At 55.2% G+C, this 12,954-nt stretch overlaps 2 protein-coding genes across 2 annotated transcripts; one reads left to right on the top strand and one right to left on the bottom strand.

Moving 5' to 3' along the window:
- Positions 1-36: 36 nt before the first annotated feature.
- On the top strand, positions 37-6,998 carry RBBP4 (RB binding protein 4, chromatin remodeling factor). Its single transcript, XM_072355205.1, has 12 exons — positions 37-193; positions 692-839; positions 1,429-1,574; positions 1,844-2,017; positions 2,194-2,309; positions 2,470-2,630; positions 2,755-2,881; positions 2,967-3,044; positions 4,169-4,245; positions 4,350-4,407; positions 4,516-4,626; positions 5,526-6,998. Exons 1-12 carry the CDS (start codon positions 178-180, stop codon positions 5,589-5,591), a joined length of 1,278 nt encoding a protein of 425 aa, XP_072211306.1. The 5' UTR covers positions 37-177; the 3' UTR covers positions 5,592-6,998.
- On the bottom strand, positions 6,994-12,159 carry SYNC (syncoilin, intermediate filament protein). Its single transcript, XM_072355190.1, has 4 exons — positions 12,017-12,159; positions 9,550-10,981; positions 8,496-8,620; positions 6,994-7,432 (listed from the first exon to the last, which is right to left on the bottom strand). Exons 1-4 carry the CDS (start codon positions 12,058-12,060, stop codon positions 7,369-7,371), a joined length of 1,665 nt encoding a protein of 554 aa, XP_072211291.1. The 5' UTR covers positions 12,061-12,159; the 3' UTR covers positions 6,994-7,368.
- Between the last annotated feature and the right edge of the window lie 795 nt (positions 12,160-12,954).

Here is a 12,954-nt window from a genome sequence, read left to right on the forward strand (position 1 = left end):
TCCAATTGCGGAAGCGCCCGGCTGCGTGCGGATTGCAGCGTGCGCGCGGAAGGGGTGCGCGGCGCCGGAGCGGCACGCAGCGGGGGCAGGAAACAATAGAGCCGTGGCCGGAGAGGAGCCGAGCAGCGGCCGCCCGCCTCGCGCAGCCCAGCCCCATCCCGCCGCCCCGCTCCCGTCATGGCGGACAAGGAAGGTAGGCCTGGCGGCCCGGCCTCGGCGCCGCGGCCTTCTCTCGGCGCTCCGCGAGGCGGTAGGCCGCACTCCCCGCCCCCCCCCCCCGCCTCCATCGGCCGGCGCCGTGAGGAGTGCTGGCGGGGGGGCTCCGGCAGGGGGCGCTACGCGGGCCGCGCTACGGGGGCGGGGGGCGGCGGGCGTCCCGTGGGGCCTGCGGGGCCGGGGCGAAGCGCTGGGATCAGCGGGGGGTGGTGGAGGAAAGCGGGAGGCCGCGGGATCGGCCCTGGCTGTGGGTTACCGGGCACGGCCTCCACCGGCCGCTCCGTTGACACTGCGGGCGGTCGTTACTAAAGAAGCGAGGGGCAGCGCGGGCGGTGGGGGCTGCGTGTCCCCGCAGCGCCGTTTGATGGTAAACAGCTGCGTGCGGTGGGCCCCGTTGTTGAGTGCCCGCTCTGTGTACGTGGTGGCTGTCCTGATAAAGGCTAACATCCCGCATTGCTTTCGAATAACCCTGCAGCAGCCTTTGATGACGCGGTGGAAGAACGCGTGATCAACGAGGAGTATAAAATATGGAAAAAGAACACACCCTTCTTATATGACTTGGTAATGACCCATGCTCTGGAGTGGCCCAGCCTGACTGCTCAGTGGCTTCCTGATGTGACGAGGTAAGGGTGCAAACTGAATCTGCTCCTTGCTGAAGTAAGGCTCCGTGTGACTCCTCCTTGTCTCGCCAGCAGCAAGTTGGGTCTGCAAATCCCAGAGACGCCTTTAATTTGGGGAAAGTGCTGCTTATCACCAAGAAAATGCTTCACGTCTTTGATTTTGATGCTTTTCTTCTTCCAGCTTCGTTCTCCTGTTTGAAATGCAAAGCCCTCCTCCCCACAGAGAACCAAATATAGTTTCACTTTAAGCGCTCTTTCATCCTAATCTTCCACAACAACGTTCTGCTTCCAAAGAATGTTCACGCATCTCAAACTGTGCACTGGGGAGGCTGTTAGAGCCTCTTAAAGGAGGGCAGGGAACTGGTGGAGGTATCTGGGGGTAGGTGCTGTTGTGCTCCAAGAATTCCGATTTGAGATCTTGAGTTGGGAGGAAATATTCCTCTGGAGGAAGAAATACCGTGTCAGGGCAGGAGAGCAATGGTAGCTTCTAAGGATGTTACTGGTGTTGGCAGCTGTTAGCAAAAGATTCCATATTCAGCTCAATGTTTGTGTAAACTCCATGTGTTTCTCACCTGAGTTTCTTCTTTTCCAGGCCTGAGGGCAAGGATTTCAGCATTCACCGGTTGGTCCTGGGGACTCATACTTCAGATGAACAAAATCATCTCGTGATAGCAAGTGTGCAGCTGCCTAATGATGATGCACAGTTTGATGCCTCACACTACGATAGTGAGAAAGGAGGTAAGGAAGCAACGATGTTGGTCTGGTGTTATTTCAGCAGGAAACAGTCTTTAATCATGTCTGAGCTAAGCCACAGTGTGGATATTTTATGTTGAAAGTGCATAGATTTAAAACAACGTGCCATGTGTAAGTAAAAGAATCCCGTCTGCCTGCTCTTATGACTGTTCTCCCCCAGATAAATGCCTGATATTACCGGTAACTGCCTCTGGGTCTTTGTGTCTTGATATGAACGTGGCCAATTATTGACAACTATTATTTTTCTCCCTCAGAGTTTGGAGGCTTTGGGTCCGTTAGCGGAAAAATTGAAATTGAAATCAAGATAAACCATGAGGGAGAAGTGAACAGAGCTCGTTACATGCCACAGAACCCATGCATCATTGCTACAAAGACTCCATCCAGTGATGTCCTCGTCTTCGATTACACCAAACATCCTTCTAAACCAGGTGGTTGGAGCTTTGTCACCTTTGTGCTTCAGAGCTGCAAAAATATCCACAACAGCCTTTTCTTAAGGTTGATGGGGTACAAAAGAGGCTGAAAAGTTTTGTGGGTTGCATAGTATGTAACTTTAATCCGTGATAGCGATTCTAGGCATCGGAGTTCTTACACTGCCTTTTTACAGACCCTTCTGGAGAGTGTAACCCTGATCTGCGTCTTCGTGGACACCAGAAAGAAGGCTACGGGCTGTCATGGAACCCAAACCTGAGTGGGCATTTGCTCAGTGCTTCTGATGATCATGTGAGTGCTTTTAAGTATAGCTGGGGTGCAGTCTGCACTTTGTGTCCCTTGACAAAGGTCAGGAATGTTTCTGTGTTTGAGGGGATGGAGGTGGGGGAGCGCAGAGAATTCCTGTCTAAAGATACAATTTTTATTTGTTTTGTTTTTCCTTTTTTTAAAGACCATTTGCTTGTGGGATATAAGTGCTGTTCCAAAAGAAGGTAAAGTGGTGGATGCAAAGACCATCTTCACAGGGCACACAGCTGTAGTGGAAGATGTCTCCTGGCACCTGCTGCACGAATCTCTTTTTGGATCTGTTGCTGATGATCAGAAGCTCATGATGTAAGGGGGGTGCTTTCTTTAGAGGCTGAACATCTCAGTCCATTTTGTCTTCCCAGCTGCTCCCTGGTCTGCCCGTACCACGGGGTGTAAGCCTTCATTCCAAGTCTGTTCCTTCTCCTTCCAGCTGGGATACGCGGTCAAACAACACCTCCAAACCCAGCCATTCCGTGGATGCTCACACAGCTGAAGTCAACTGCCTCTCTTTCAATCCCTACAGTGAGTTTATCCTGGCTACAGGATCAGCTGATAAGGTAAATGTTTTTATTGAATTTGGAGTAGGAGTCGGTGTGTTGTGTTGGTTACTTGAGGGGAAAAACGGTTTTCTTTCTTTGACAGACTGTCGCGTTGTGGGACTTGAGGAACCTAAAGCTGAAGCTGCACTCCTTCGAGTCACATAAAGATGAAATATTTCAGGTATAACACAATGTCTGCATCTTCCCTGCACGTAAGCTTAGTTCTACTTAGCTGGTAAAGTGGGAGGCAGTCAATTTCAGTGTGTTCATGAAGTGTACTTGTGCTTAAAAACCTCATTCCTGTCTCTCATCTGCTTATAATTTTCTGCTTTATTGTTGTGGAGCTTTGTGTGTGTGAGGGGGAATTCCAGCGCAGATAAGAGCAGGGGCAGAAGGTAACAAGGGAATGGCTGAGAGCTTCATCCACGGTGTTAGGGGTGAAATACTAGCAGTATGCAGCGCATGTGAATTATTCATGGCAGCAGATTTGAAGCAGCAAGGCACAGTGAAATGGCTGCAGTGTTTTCATCTTCCCAGCTTGGTCCTGCAGGAAGGCTTGAGGTGGCAGCCCCTAAAAAAGGGATTGCTGGACCATCCTGTGACAAAAAAGAATAGCTGATTTTTGCTGGTGTAAATATAGAAAGTGAGCATCACTGGTAGCATGTGCTTAGCAGAAAGAATATTTCCATCTCCAGCTCATGCAGGAGTCAGAACAAAAATATGTGGAAGGGTTTTTTTTGTCGAAGGATTGCTTCGTAAAAGCTGGTTAATTCTAAATGCAGTCATGCTCAGAATCTTGAAGTGTCAGCCTAATGTGAAGAATTGTCTTATTTTCTAATCCTGTGATCCTATTAAGTGGTCTGTTTTGGAGAGATTTATCTCCAGCAGTCATGGTAAATGAGAGCTTTGGGGCAGTTAAGCTTTAATTACAGCGATTTCTTTTCATGTGTAAGCCATACCTACCATTTCAGGCATCCAGAGTTTATATTCGTGCAGTTCTCTTGGAGGAGAATAGCCCTAATAGTCTTCAGGGCTGTTTATTCTCCGTAACATGTGGTCTCTGTTAGAGGAGAAGCTGCACGTGAGCCATTTTTGGTGCTCAGATGCTTTGTTGGCACACGGGCTTACACAGAACTACTTGCATCCTTAGGATGTTGTTATTGGGAATGTTTCTGTTTCCAGGTGATAACGATTTGAGCTTTCATAAGGCTGTCACGCTATGAAGTACAGCACTGTATGTTGCGAAAGTGCCGTGTTACGGGTTCTTCAGACTAACTTCATTTCTAAATTCATTCTTGTCTGTAGGTTCAGTGGTCTCCCCACAATGAAACTATATTGGCCTCCAGTGGCACTGACCGCCGGCTGAACGTCTGGGACCTGAGGTAAATCCCAGATCAGTTGTGTTGTCCCAATGAAATAATATTGATGAGTTGCATCACGAGCAGCAACAACCAAACCCACAATTATTATTACTGTTTTTTTTAAGTAAAATTGGAGAGGAGCAGTCCCCCGAGGATGCTGAGGATGGTCCCCCAGAGCTGTTGGTAAGAAATTCTGAGCCTCATTAATCGTTTGGTCCAATTTACTCATCTCTGCAATGTGGATTTGAAAGTGTTACTACCCCTCCACCCTTTTTTTTCCTTCATTCCTAGTTTATTCATGGCGGTCACACTGCAAAGATATCTGACTTCTCCTGGAATCCCAATGAGCCCTGGGTTATCTGTTCTGTATCAGAAGACAATATCATGCAAGTCTGGCAAATGGTAAGTTGGGAAGTGCAGGAAGTGGTGGATAAGACACAGCATTGAACTGCCTGAACGTCAGCATTCCAGGTTTTATTGACAGGTCCCAGAAGGGTTTGCTACGTAGCACTGCCTAAATCTCAAACGGGCAGTGAAATGTGTTTTAGATTGGGTAGAAATTGGCTTACAAATCCTGAGAAGCTGTTTTGTGTCTCTCCAAGTGGTGGTGTGTGGAGTAGAAGGGACATTTTCCCATCTATGTTTGAATGAAAACAGACAAAACAGCAGCCAACCAAACAGAAATCAGCTCATAAACAAGCAGCAAAACTCCAGCCAGCCACCACCAACCACAGCAACTGCAAACGTGAAGCTGAGGTTTCTCTTAGTTGCTGTCATACTGGCTGAGTTCTTTGTGTGTGACACAGATGTGCCCTGTGGCTGCAGAGGGGCGCTGTGGTGGTGAATAGGAGCTGGTTTAATTCCCAGCTGCTGAAAGTTCTGGAGAACGATCCCCAACAGCTCAAATAACCTTTGAAAAGACCGTGCTTCTAATTTTGGTTTATTTATGGTTTGGTTCACGGAGGCTTTGTCTTGGCAGCGTATCTGTACAGTGCTTAGGACAAGCAATGCTGCAAAGTGGAGGATCTATTAAATGTATGCACAGTAGTCTTAATCAAAACAAGCCCTGCTGTGGTCGCTGCTTTAAGAAGTCGCATGCCCATAAGCTGCAGTATCAGAGCACTTCTGGATGTCCATCACTACTTCAAAGCAAGGCAGCGTGTGTTGAAGTGATGAAAAGCCCCGGGGTTTTGGTGACATGTATCTGCAGGTGAAAATGTGCCAGGACATTTTGACACGCTGTGCTGTCCTGGTAAACGTGAGGGGAGGTGCTTCTACAGCTCCTGTGCTTTGACTTGCAGGCAGAGAACATATACAATGATGAAGACCCAGAAGGAAGCGTGGATCCCGAAGGTCAAGGATCTTAGATGACGGTCCTTCCTGTTTCTAGTCCTTTTCCTTCTCTTCCCTCTCAGCCCTGATACTGACTTAACACTGGTTTCGAGACACACGTAGACTTTGTGTTCAGCCATCTTTCTGTAGAGCCATCAGCGGTGCTTTTTACCCCAGGCAGTGCTCCCCAAAGAAAGGGCTTCTAGTCCAGCTCAGCCAGTGCTGTGCTGCAGCTCCCCCGTCAGATTTCCCACAGCAGCCTCCTGTGTGCAGAGCCGGCCGGCCCATCTTAGCTGCCTTCCTCATGCAGAGCAAACTTTTTTGTTGCTGTCTTTCTGTCCTTATCTTGCTGCGGCTGCGGGCTCCTGCCTCATTTAAACAGAAGTGAAATCAGCAGAGCTGCCAGAGAATTCTTGACCCAGTGGAGATGGTGCAGGGTTAATCCACCGGCGGATCAGAAATGAGGGGGGAGGGTCTCATCCTTTTCAGTGCAGCTCAGAAGCTTCGGGCTTCCCTCTGTTAATCTGTACCTGCGTGGCTCTGTCTGCCTCCGCAGATACATAAAAGAGACCTGCAGATTCTGAGTTGTATTTGTTCCTATACTTCCTTTTTGTCTTCACTGGTAACCCTGGGTTTTTCAGTTCTTCCTTCTGTCCTTCCCCTTCCATCCCTGCATGGTGGTGCTTTGGAGACAGCAGCTGTTCCTGCAGTCACTCCCCTTCATGCATCTTGTCCTACTGTGTTTCCTGAGCTGTGTTTTCACACCTTTCCTTTCTGTGAAATGGTTTTTAAAACTGGGCCCACATCGTTGTGAAGGTGTCTGCTTTTCCCAGCCACGCAGCACGGCCGGCACAGCCCGCTCACCTGCAGCAGCACTGCCAGCTGGTGCACATAAAGCCAACAGAATGTGGGCAAACCGCCTTTGTGGGAGTCAGTCCTCGGCCGCTGCTTCCTGCCCATTGCCACCAGCCGCCCGTTCCTCCTCACGTTCCTCATCACTAACTGCGTGTAAGTGCTTCAGATGGAATAAATTTTTTCTACGTATGTGTGATTCTGTGCTGGCGTTTTCCTTCTGCGTTAACTGTTTCCATGAGGGTCAGCCGTAGCCTTTGAGGAAGCAAAGAGAAGGAGGAGAGATTGGGGCTGCAGGGCTCGCTTCTCCAGGGCAGCCTCATTTCTGCTGTGTGCTCTGTGAAACAAGTACTGAGCAGTTTGGGGATGGCGGGTGCAGTGGGGGGGTACCTTCCTCCTGCACTGCTGCCCCCGTTCTGGGTCTGCCTCCATTCTGGGTCTGCCTCCAGCCCTCACACAGAACAGCAGCAGTGACTGTTTGTTCTCTGTATATTGTTAAGTGTGAACGTTTGGGTGCCTCCCCAGCCCCTGTTTGACACACGAGCTTATTTTCCTTTGACACAACGGCTTTGAGAAATAAAAAGATCCTTCAACTGACCTTTATTTTCAGTGTGAGACTATAAAGTGGAAACCTTTTATCCACAGACTTCAGTTTCTGTGGCCACGGGGAGCGGATGGCAATACAGCAGGCACTGAGCTACCAAAGGAAACGCTTCTGTAGGCAAACGTCAGCATTCAGCCCCATCACGGTCCTTCCCGGGCAGGTTTATATGCTCTATCTGTGCTTTTCCAAACACAGCACAGCACACACGTGTGGTTCTCCAGCCGTGTCTGTGCAGCACCAGCACCATTTTGTCTGCTCGTGTGTGGAAAAGCAGTTCAGTACAAGAGCTGCAGCCCAGGAGCCGTCCCTGCAGGTTCCATCAGGTTCCATCGCTGCCCTTTGGTGAGCAGGAAATCTCAACATTCCTGGTCCGGCTTCTCCTCTGGTTTGCAAAGGTGGCCGTAGATTTCTAAGCAGCCCCTGTATGGGTAGAAAGTGAATTTAAGATACTAAATATGGGACGCGTGGAACAAAACGGTGAAAAAAAAAACCCTTTTCCCGGTGTGAAGGAAAAGCAATTAGGCGGTGCTCAAACTGGCCCCGTGCGTGGCACCGAGCGCACAGACCGCGGCCAGCGCTTGGCACGAGCAGCGGCTCTGACAGCCGGGAACGTGATCGCAGCCGTGGCAGGAGGCGGCTGTGATTGTGCTGCGGGGCGCACGAGGAGGCAGCTCGGAGCCCAACCGCGCTCCGCCTCCCGGTTCGAAAGTGAAACCCGAGAAGCTGAGCTGACATTTCAGAAGCCCGCAGCGCTCTGCTCCCAGCGATGGCGATTTGTAGCGTGTGAAGAGGCCGCGGCCGCACCTGGGGGTCAACGTCAGCCTCTGCACCCCCTGCTTCACGCGGACCCCACGCAGCAGAGATGCTGCAGCGACTCTCATTAATAAACTTGCAACAACGAGGTGTGGCACCAGCAGGGGAAGGTTGGCTCTTCCCTGGGCTCCTCACTGCGGTGCTTCGTGGGGAGAAGAGCTGCAGCTGTTGGGGTGGGGAATGTCCTCCCACAGGGCAGACACAGGGGAGTCTGAGTGGGGAAGGTGGAGATGGAACTCTATGGTAGCATTAAAGCTGCAGAAGATATTTAGGAGCACAAACTGCCGGGAAGTGGACTGATGCAGCAGCACAAAGTTTGGCAAGTAAAATAGTCCACAGCCTCGTGGGTGTGCTCTGGAGCTTTAAAAGGGGGGAGAGAAGCCCCGAGTGGAAGCAGCAGCACAGAGTGGGGAGCAGAAGGTTGTTCCCTCTGATAAAGACCTGCAGCAGAGCTTCTCACACTGAGAACCCAACTCCCCTCCGCTGTTCCTAAAGAAATAGTGCCTATTTTTTCAAGTAGCTGTGCCTGCCCCTTGGAAGGCAGCCCCAGCTTCCACTCTGTGCACAACTTTCCATGACACAGCAGCATGGCAAAAGCTCTGCAGTTTCCACAGTGCTAAAACTGCAGCCTGAGCCCGGGCAGGACAACGTGCACGGAGCAGACACTGACTTGTAGATGGACAGCTCGTGGTGCAAGCTGCTCCGCAGCTCCTCCAGCTCCTGGTTCTTGCGCTGCTGGAGCTGGACGCTGTTCTTCAGCTCCTTCAGCCTGTCCTCCAGCTCCTCCACCTGCTCCTGGGGTGAAGACAGAACCCGGTTATGTGGGAAGCTTTGCCCCACTCAGCGCTGGTCTTAAGAAACCCCTGCAGAAAACCTCTGCTTCCCCACCGGGGCGGCAGCCAGGGCTGTGTGCAGTTGTGCTTCACCTTCCCTGCTGGCGGGGTTTGTCCCTCACACTGCTGGGTGTGCGTTTGAAATGCTGTCAGCACTGTACGGTCTAAAATACTTTAGTGGATAAACAAGGGAATGGAGAGACACACTGCGGGCTCTGCGGGTCTGGGCGAGGTGGGGCTCTGAGCCCCCTGAGCAGCACCATGGCAGCCGGGGAGGGTCCCAGTCCCAGTGGTGCAGCACAGCAGTGCCTGCGAGGTGCTGGCTGTGGCAGAGCAGTGCCCGCAGGGATGATGTTGGCTGTGGGCAGAGGCAACAACAGCCGGGAATGCTGGAGATGGATGGTGGGGCTGCCCTGCCAAAAGGGCTCTTGTGGATATTGAATTGTGCTTTCTCCCTGCATGAGGTGCCACGGGGAGGCCTGGCACGGCCCCACAGCTCTGTTCCAGCACCTGAGCTCTGCTCCGTCTGATGTGGAGCCGCGGGGCCGGTGCAGCACTGCACCTCCTCTCTGTCCCTGGGGTTCCTTGGTGCCTCTGCGTGTTGCTGGCTGGAGGCAGCAGCTGCTGCGTGGAGCCCTTCCCGAAGCTCACTCTGCACAGGGGGCTGCTCAGTGAGCATCCCTGCAGGGCGCAGCGCTGCTGAGTCACTGAGCTTCAGCCTTCGGGGCTCATCCGGAGGCACAGAGTAAATCCTCAGGGAGAAAAGCGCCTTCAACAGAACCCGCAGAGCGATGTCACCTCCCTGCTCTCCCTGCTCCACCTGGGCCCTACGGACCAGACCTCCGCCCCCATGTTGGCAGCACCCACAGATAGGGACCACCATGCACGTACCCTGTACTGCCCGACCTCCTCATCGCGCTTCTGCTTGACCAGCACGATCTGCTCCTCCAGGCTCCGGTTCTGCAGCCGCAGCCGGCTCACCTCCCCCTGCAAGGGCCGCAGGGCCTCCTTCATGCCCTGCACCTCTCCCTGCAGCTCCTGCAGTGCCCGTGTCCCCGCCTCGCGCCTCTCCAGCAGCCGCAGCAGCTGTGGCTCGTAGTGCTCCTCCAGCCCGCGGCGGCTCCGCGTCACCAAACTCTCGAACTCGGCCGACAGCCGCCGGCTCTCCTGCAGGTACTGCGGGTCCTGGCGGCACGGCGGGGCCTCCAGGCGCTGCCTCAGGGCCTCCTTCTCCTTCTCACAGCTCTCCCGCAGGCGGCTCAGCTCTCCCGACAGCCGCCCGGCCTGGCTCTCCAGCTCATCCCGATACGCCGCGTGCTGCGAGAGGTCGTGGCGGCGGCTCTCCAGCTGGTACTGGCAGGCCACGCACTCCTTGGTCACCTTGAAGAGCTTCTGCTTGATCTGACGGATCTCGTCCCTCAGGTTGTCCCGCTCCAGCTCCACCTTGGCCAGCAGCCGGCAGGCGGCCTGGATCTCCTGGTGCGCATGGCGGATGTCCTGCAGTGCCGGCTCGCGCAGCTGCGTCAGCTCCTCGATCAGAGCATCGCGCTCCTTCTCCAGCTGCTCCACCGCCTCGATGCACTCCTGGAAGTACTCGCCCAGCTCCTCCAGGCTGAGGCACGGCCGCTCCGTGCCCTCTGTGGCCTGCGGGGTTCCCGCCCCCTCCGCGTCCATGTCCTGTGGGACCCCCGTCCCCGCTGCGCCCGGCGGGATTCCTGCCCCATCCGTGTCCATGGCCAATGGGATCCCTGCCCTGACTGCGTCCAGCGGGATCTCTGCCCCATCCACGTGCAGTGGGATTCCTGCCCCATCCATATCCAGCAGGAGTCCTGCCACGGCGGCATCCATATCCAGCAGGATCCCTAATCCTTCTGCTTCCACATCCAGTGGGAGTCCTGCTCCATCAGCATCCAGAAGTGTCCCTGTTCCGTCAGCATCCACATCCAGAGGGATCCCTACTTCATCTTCTACATCCAATGGGATTCCTGCCCCATCCACATCCAGTGGGATTCCTGTCCCACCAGCATCCACATCCAGAAGGATCTGTTCATCTGTTTCTGAATCCAGTGGGATTCCTGCTCCATCCACCCCCACTGGCGTCTCTGCTCTGGCTGTCTCCTCGCCCAGCAGTGCCCCCGGCATGGTGAGCTTCAGGGCCGTGTCCCCAACACCTTCCTGCAGCTCCCTACAGGCAGCAGGAGCAGCTCCCGGGCCTGGCACTGGGTCTGTTGGGCTGCACGGAGCCCCGGGGTGCTTGGCTGGGTCTGCTCCTGCTTCATCTGGCAGCAGTTCCGGAGGGGGCTCTGGCTCTGCCATCAGGTCCCTGTGAAGGAGAAGGGACACATCAGCGGGCGGTGGGACAGGGCCCATCCCTCCCTGCCTGCCCTGAGGACAACTTGGACCCAAGCTTTTGGCATCAGCACGGGCCAAAACGAAGGAGCAAATCCATCCTAAAGCGACAGCGACAGAATGAGAGCAAGCACTGAAACGCAGCAGCAGTTCCCCACGTCCCTGTAATGGTGCACGGATCTGCAGCGATGGGAGTGTGGCAGCTCACACCGCACGCCCGGTGAGACACGGCCAGTGCAGTGCCCGCTTCCCAGCTATGTGCCATAACCTCACGGCACGGGAATGCACTGCTGGGTGCAGCGGGCTCAGCGCTGCCTGCCCACGGAGCGCAGCACGGCAGAGCCCTCGGCCGCTCGCTTTGCCGTGTCATCCGAGCCGGGCGTTACTCCTGGGTGGGCACCGGCTGCCGCCGCCGCACAGCGCTCCCATCTCACGCTCCCCGGGCGCCGTTGGAGGGCAGGGAGCAGCGCACGGCCCTGGGGCTGCTGGGGGCTTTTCCTGCGGTGGGGGGGCGGGGGGATGCGTTCACCTCCCGGCCCCGCGGGCTGAGCTCATGTCTCGTCATCCCCAAAGGAATGAGTGCAGGCTGGCACCCAGCGGCCCCCGGCTCGCCCCAGCGGCTTTACGGAAAGCGCTGATTTTCACCGGTCCTTTCTCTCCTAATAAGGCAGTTTTCTGCAGCGCTGACACATCGCAGCTCGGACCCAACCGCCGGAGCTGAGGAGTGCGGGGAAAGGTGGGGAGAGGGCTGTGCGAGATTTGCCGTGCCCCCCCCGCCTGCCTCCCCCCCCCCGCCCCCCCTTGCTGCCAGCAGTGATTTATCAAACTTAGCGACCGCTCTGCGCCTACGGGTTGTGCTCCCCCTCCCCACCCCCCTCGGCCCCATTCTTGCGCCCGCGATGCTCCCCGGGGGCTGGACCTCATCCCACAACCCCTTGAGAGGCCGTACCCCGTACCCCACACCCCCCGGCCCCTCTCCTCCCACACCTCCCCAAGGGCCGGCTCGTACCTTGCTCTCCCGGAGCCCGGTGCCCCCTGCACTGCACTGCACATGGGCTTAGCATGGGGCGGGTGGGGGTTATTAATACACGACGCTGGAAATCAGACTCCCCGGCAGCCGCTTCACCCGCTGCAGCGCCAGCTGCGGGTACTGCCGCCCTCCGGGAAGAGGAGGAGGAGGAGGAGGAGGAGGAGAAGGAGGAGGAGAAGGGCGGGGAGGGCCATGCCTGCATCCCTGGCAGTGAAACCTTCAGGCTGGCTGCAGCCCCGCAGCATCCCCAGTGCCCCCATCCCACCGGGGGTCCTCCCATGAAGGACTGATTTGCTGAGGTGCCCCTTGGTGCAGCCTCCAGTCCAATCCTGCTGGGTGCTGGGCATGGGCTGTGATGAGGACACCGGGGTCCCTGGGCTGGGGTGTGCACCTTGCAGTGGTGGCTGGAAGGGGCACGGCGAGGACACAGTACGTGGCCATGATTTGGAGTGGCCTGATCCTGTGCATGGAGCACATGGATACCAACACCCTTGTGGCTCTCTGTGTGACAGGGGCTGTCCCTACCAACACGACGGTACCCACAGAGCGCAGCCCCCACTTTGCTGCCCGTATTTCCATACCTTTTTTCTGCTCTCCCTTTGTGGGTGGAATGGTGGCATCTCACCACTCCAGTGGTGCTTCCTGGGGTTGGGGGGTTCCATCTCTGCCCACCTACCCCCGCTCCCCCAGCCCACAGCATCTTACCCCCCCCTTTGGGGCACTACTATCAGCATCCATTTACACCTGGTGTACATTCCACACACACTGCAGCACTGCGGTGCATGCAGCAGCCCCGGGGCGCAGTGTGGCTGCTGGGCTGTGGCCCTGGTAGCCCCCGACTTGTGACTGGAGGAGGAGAAGGGCAGAAGCGATCGATTAAAGCAAAGTTTATGCATCAATTAAAGCAAAATTCCTCC

The sequence above is a fragment of the Excalfactoria chinensis genome, chromosome 22, assembly GCF_039878825.1.
Source record: "Excalfactoria chinensis isolate bCotChi1 chromosome 22, bCotChi1.hap2, whole genome shotgun sequence".
In the NCBI taxonomy this organism is placed as follows: domain Eukaryota; kingdom Metazoa; phylum Chordata; class Aves; order Galliformes; family Phasianidae; genus Excalfactoria; species Excalfactoria chinensis.

Coding starts and splice junctions, on each gene's coding strand:
- RBBP4 (XM_072355205.1), top strand. Junction 2,882..2,966: donor CTACAGGATCAGCTGATAAG/GTAAATGTTTTT, acceptor TTTCTTTGACAG/ACTGTCGCGTTGTGGGACTT. Junction 4,627..5,525: donor TCATGCAAGTCTGGCAAATG/GTAAGTTGGGAA, acceptor TTTGACTTGCAG/GCAGAGAACATATACAATGA.
- SYNC (XM_072355190.1), bottom strand. CDS start 12,060: ATGTGCAGTGCAGTGCAGGGGGCACCGGGCTCCGGGAGAGCAAG. Junction 10,982..12,016: donor CCGGGCTCCGGGAGAGCAAG/GTACGAGCCGGC, acceptor TCTCCTTCACAG/GGACCTGATGGCAGAGCCAG. Junction 8,621..9,549: donor AGGAGGTCGGGCAGTACAGG/GTACGTGCATGG, acceptor TCTTCACCCCAG/GAGCAGGTGGAGGAGCTGGA.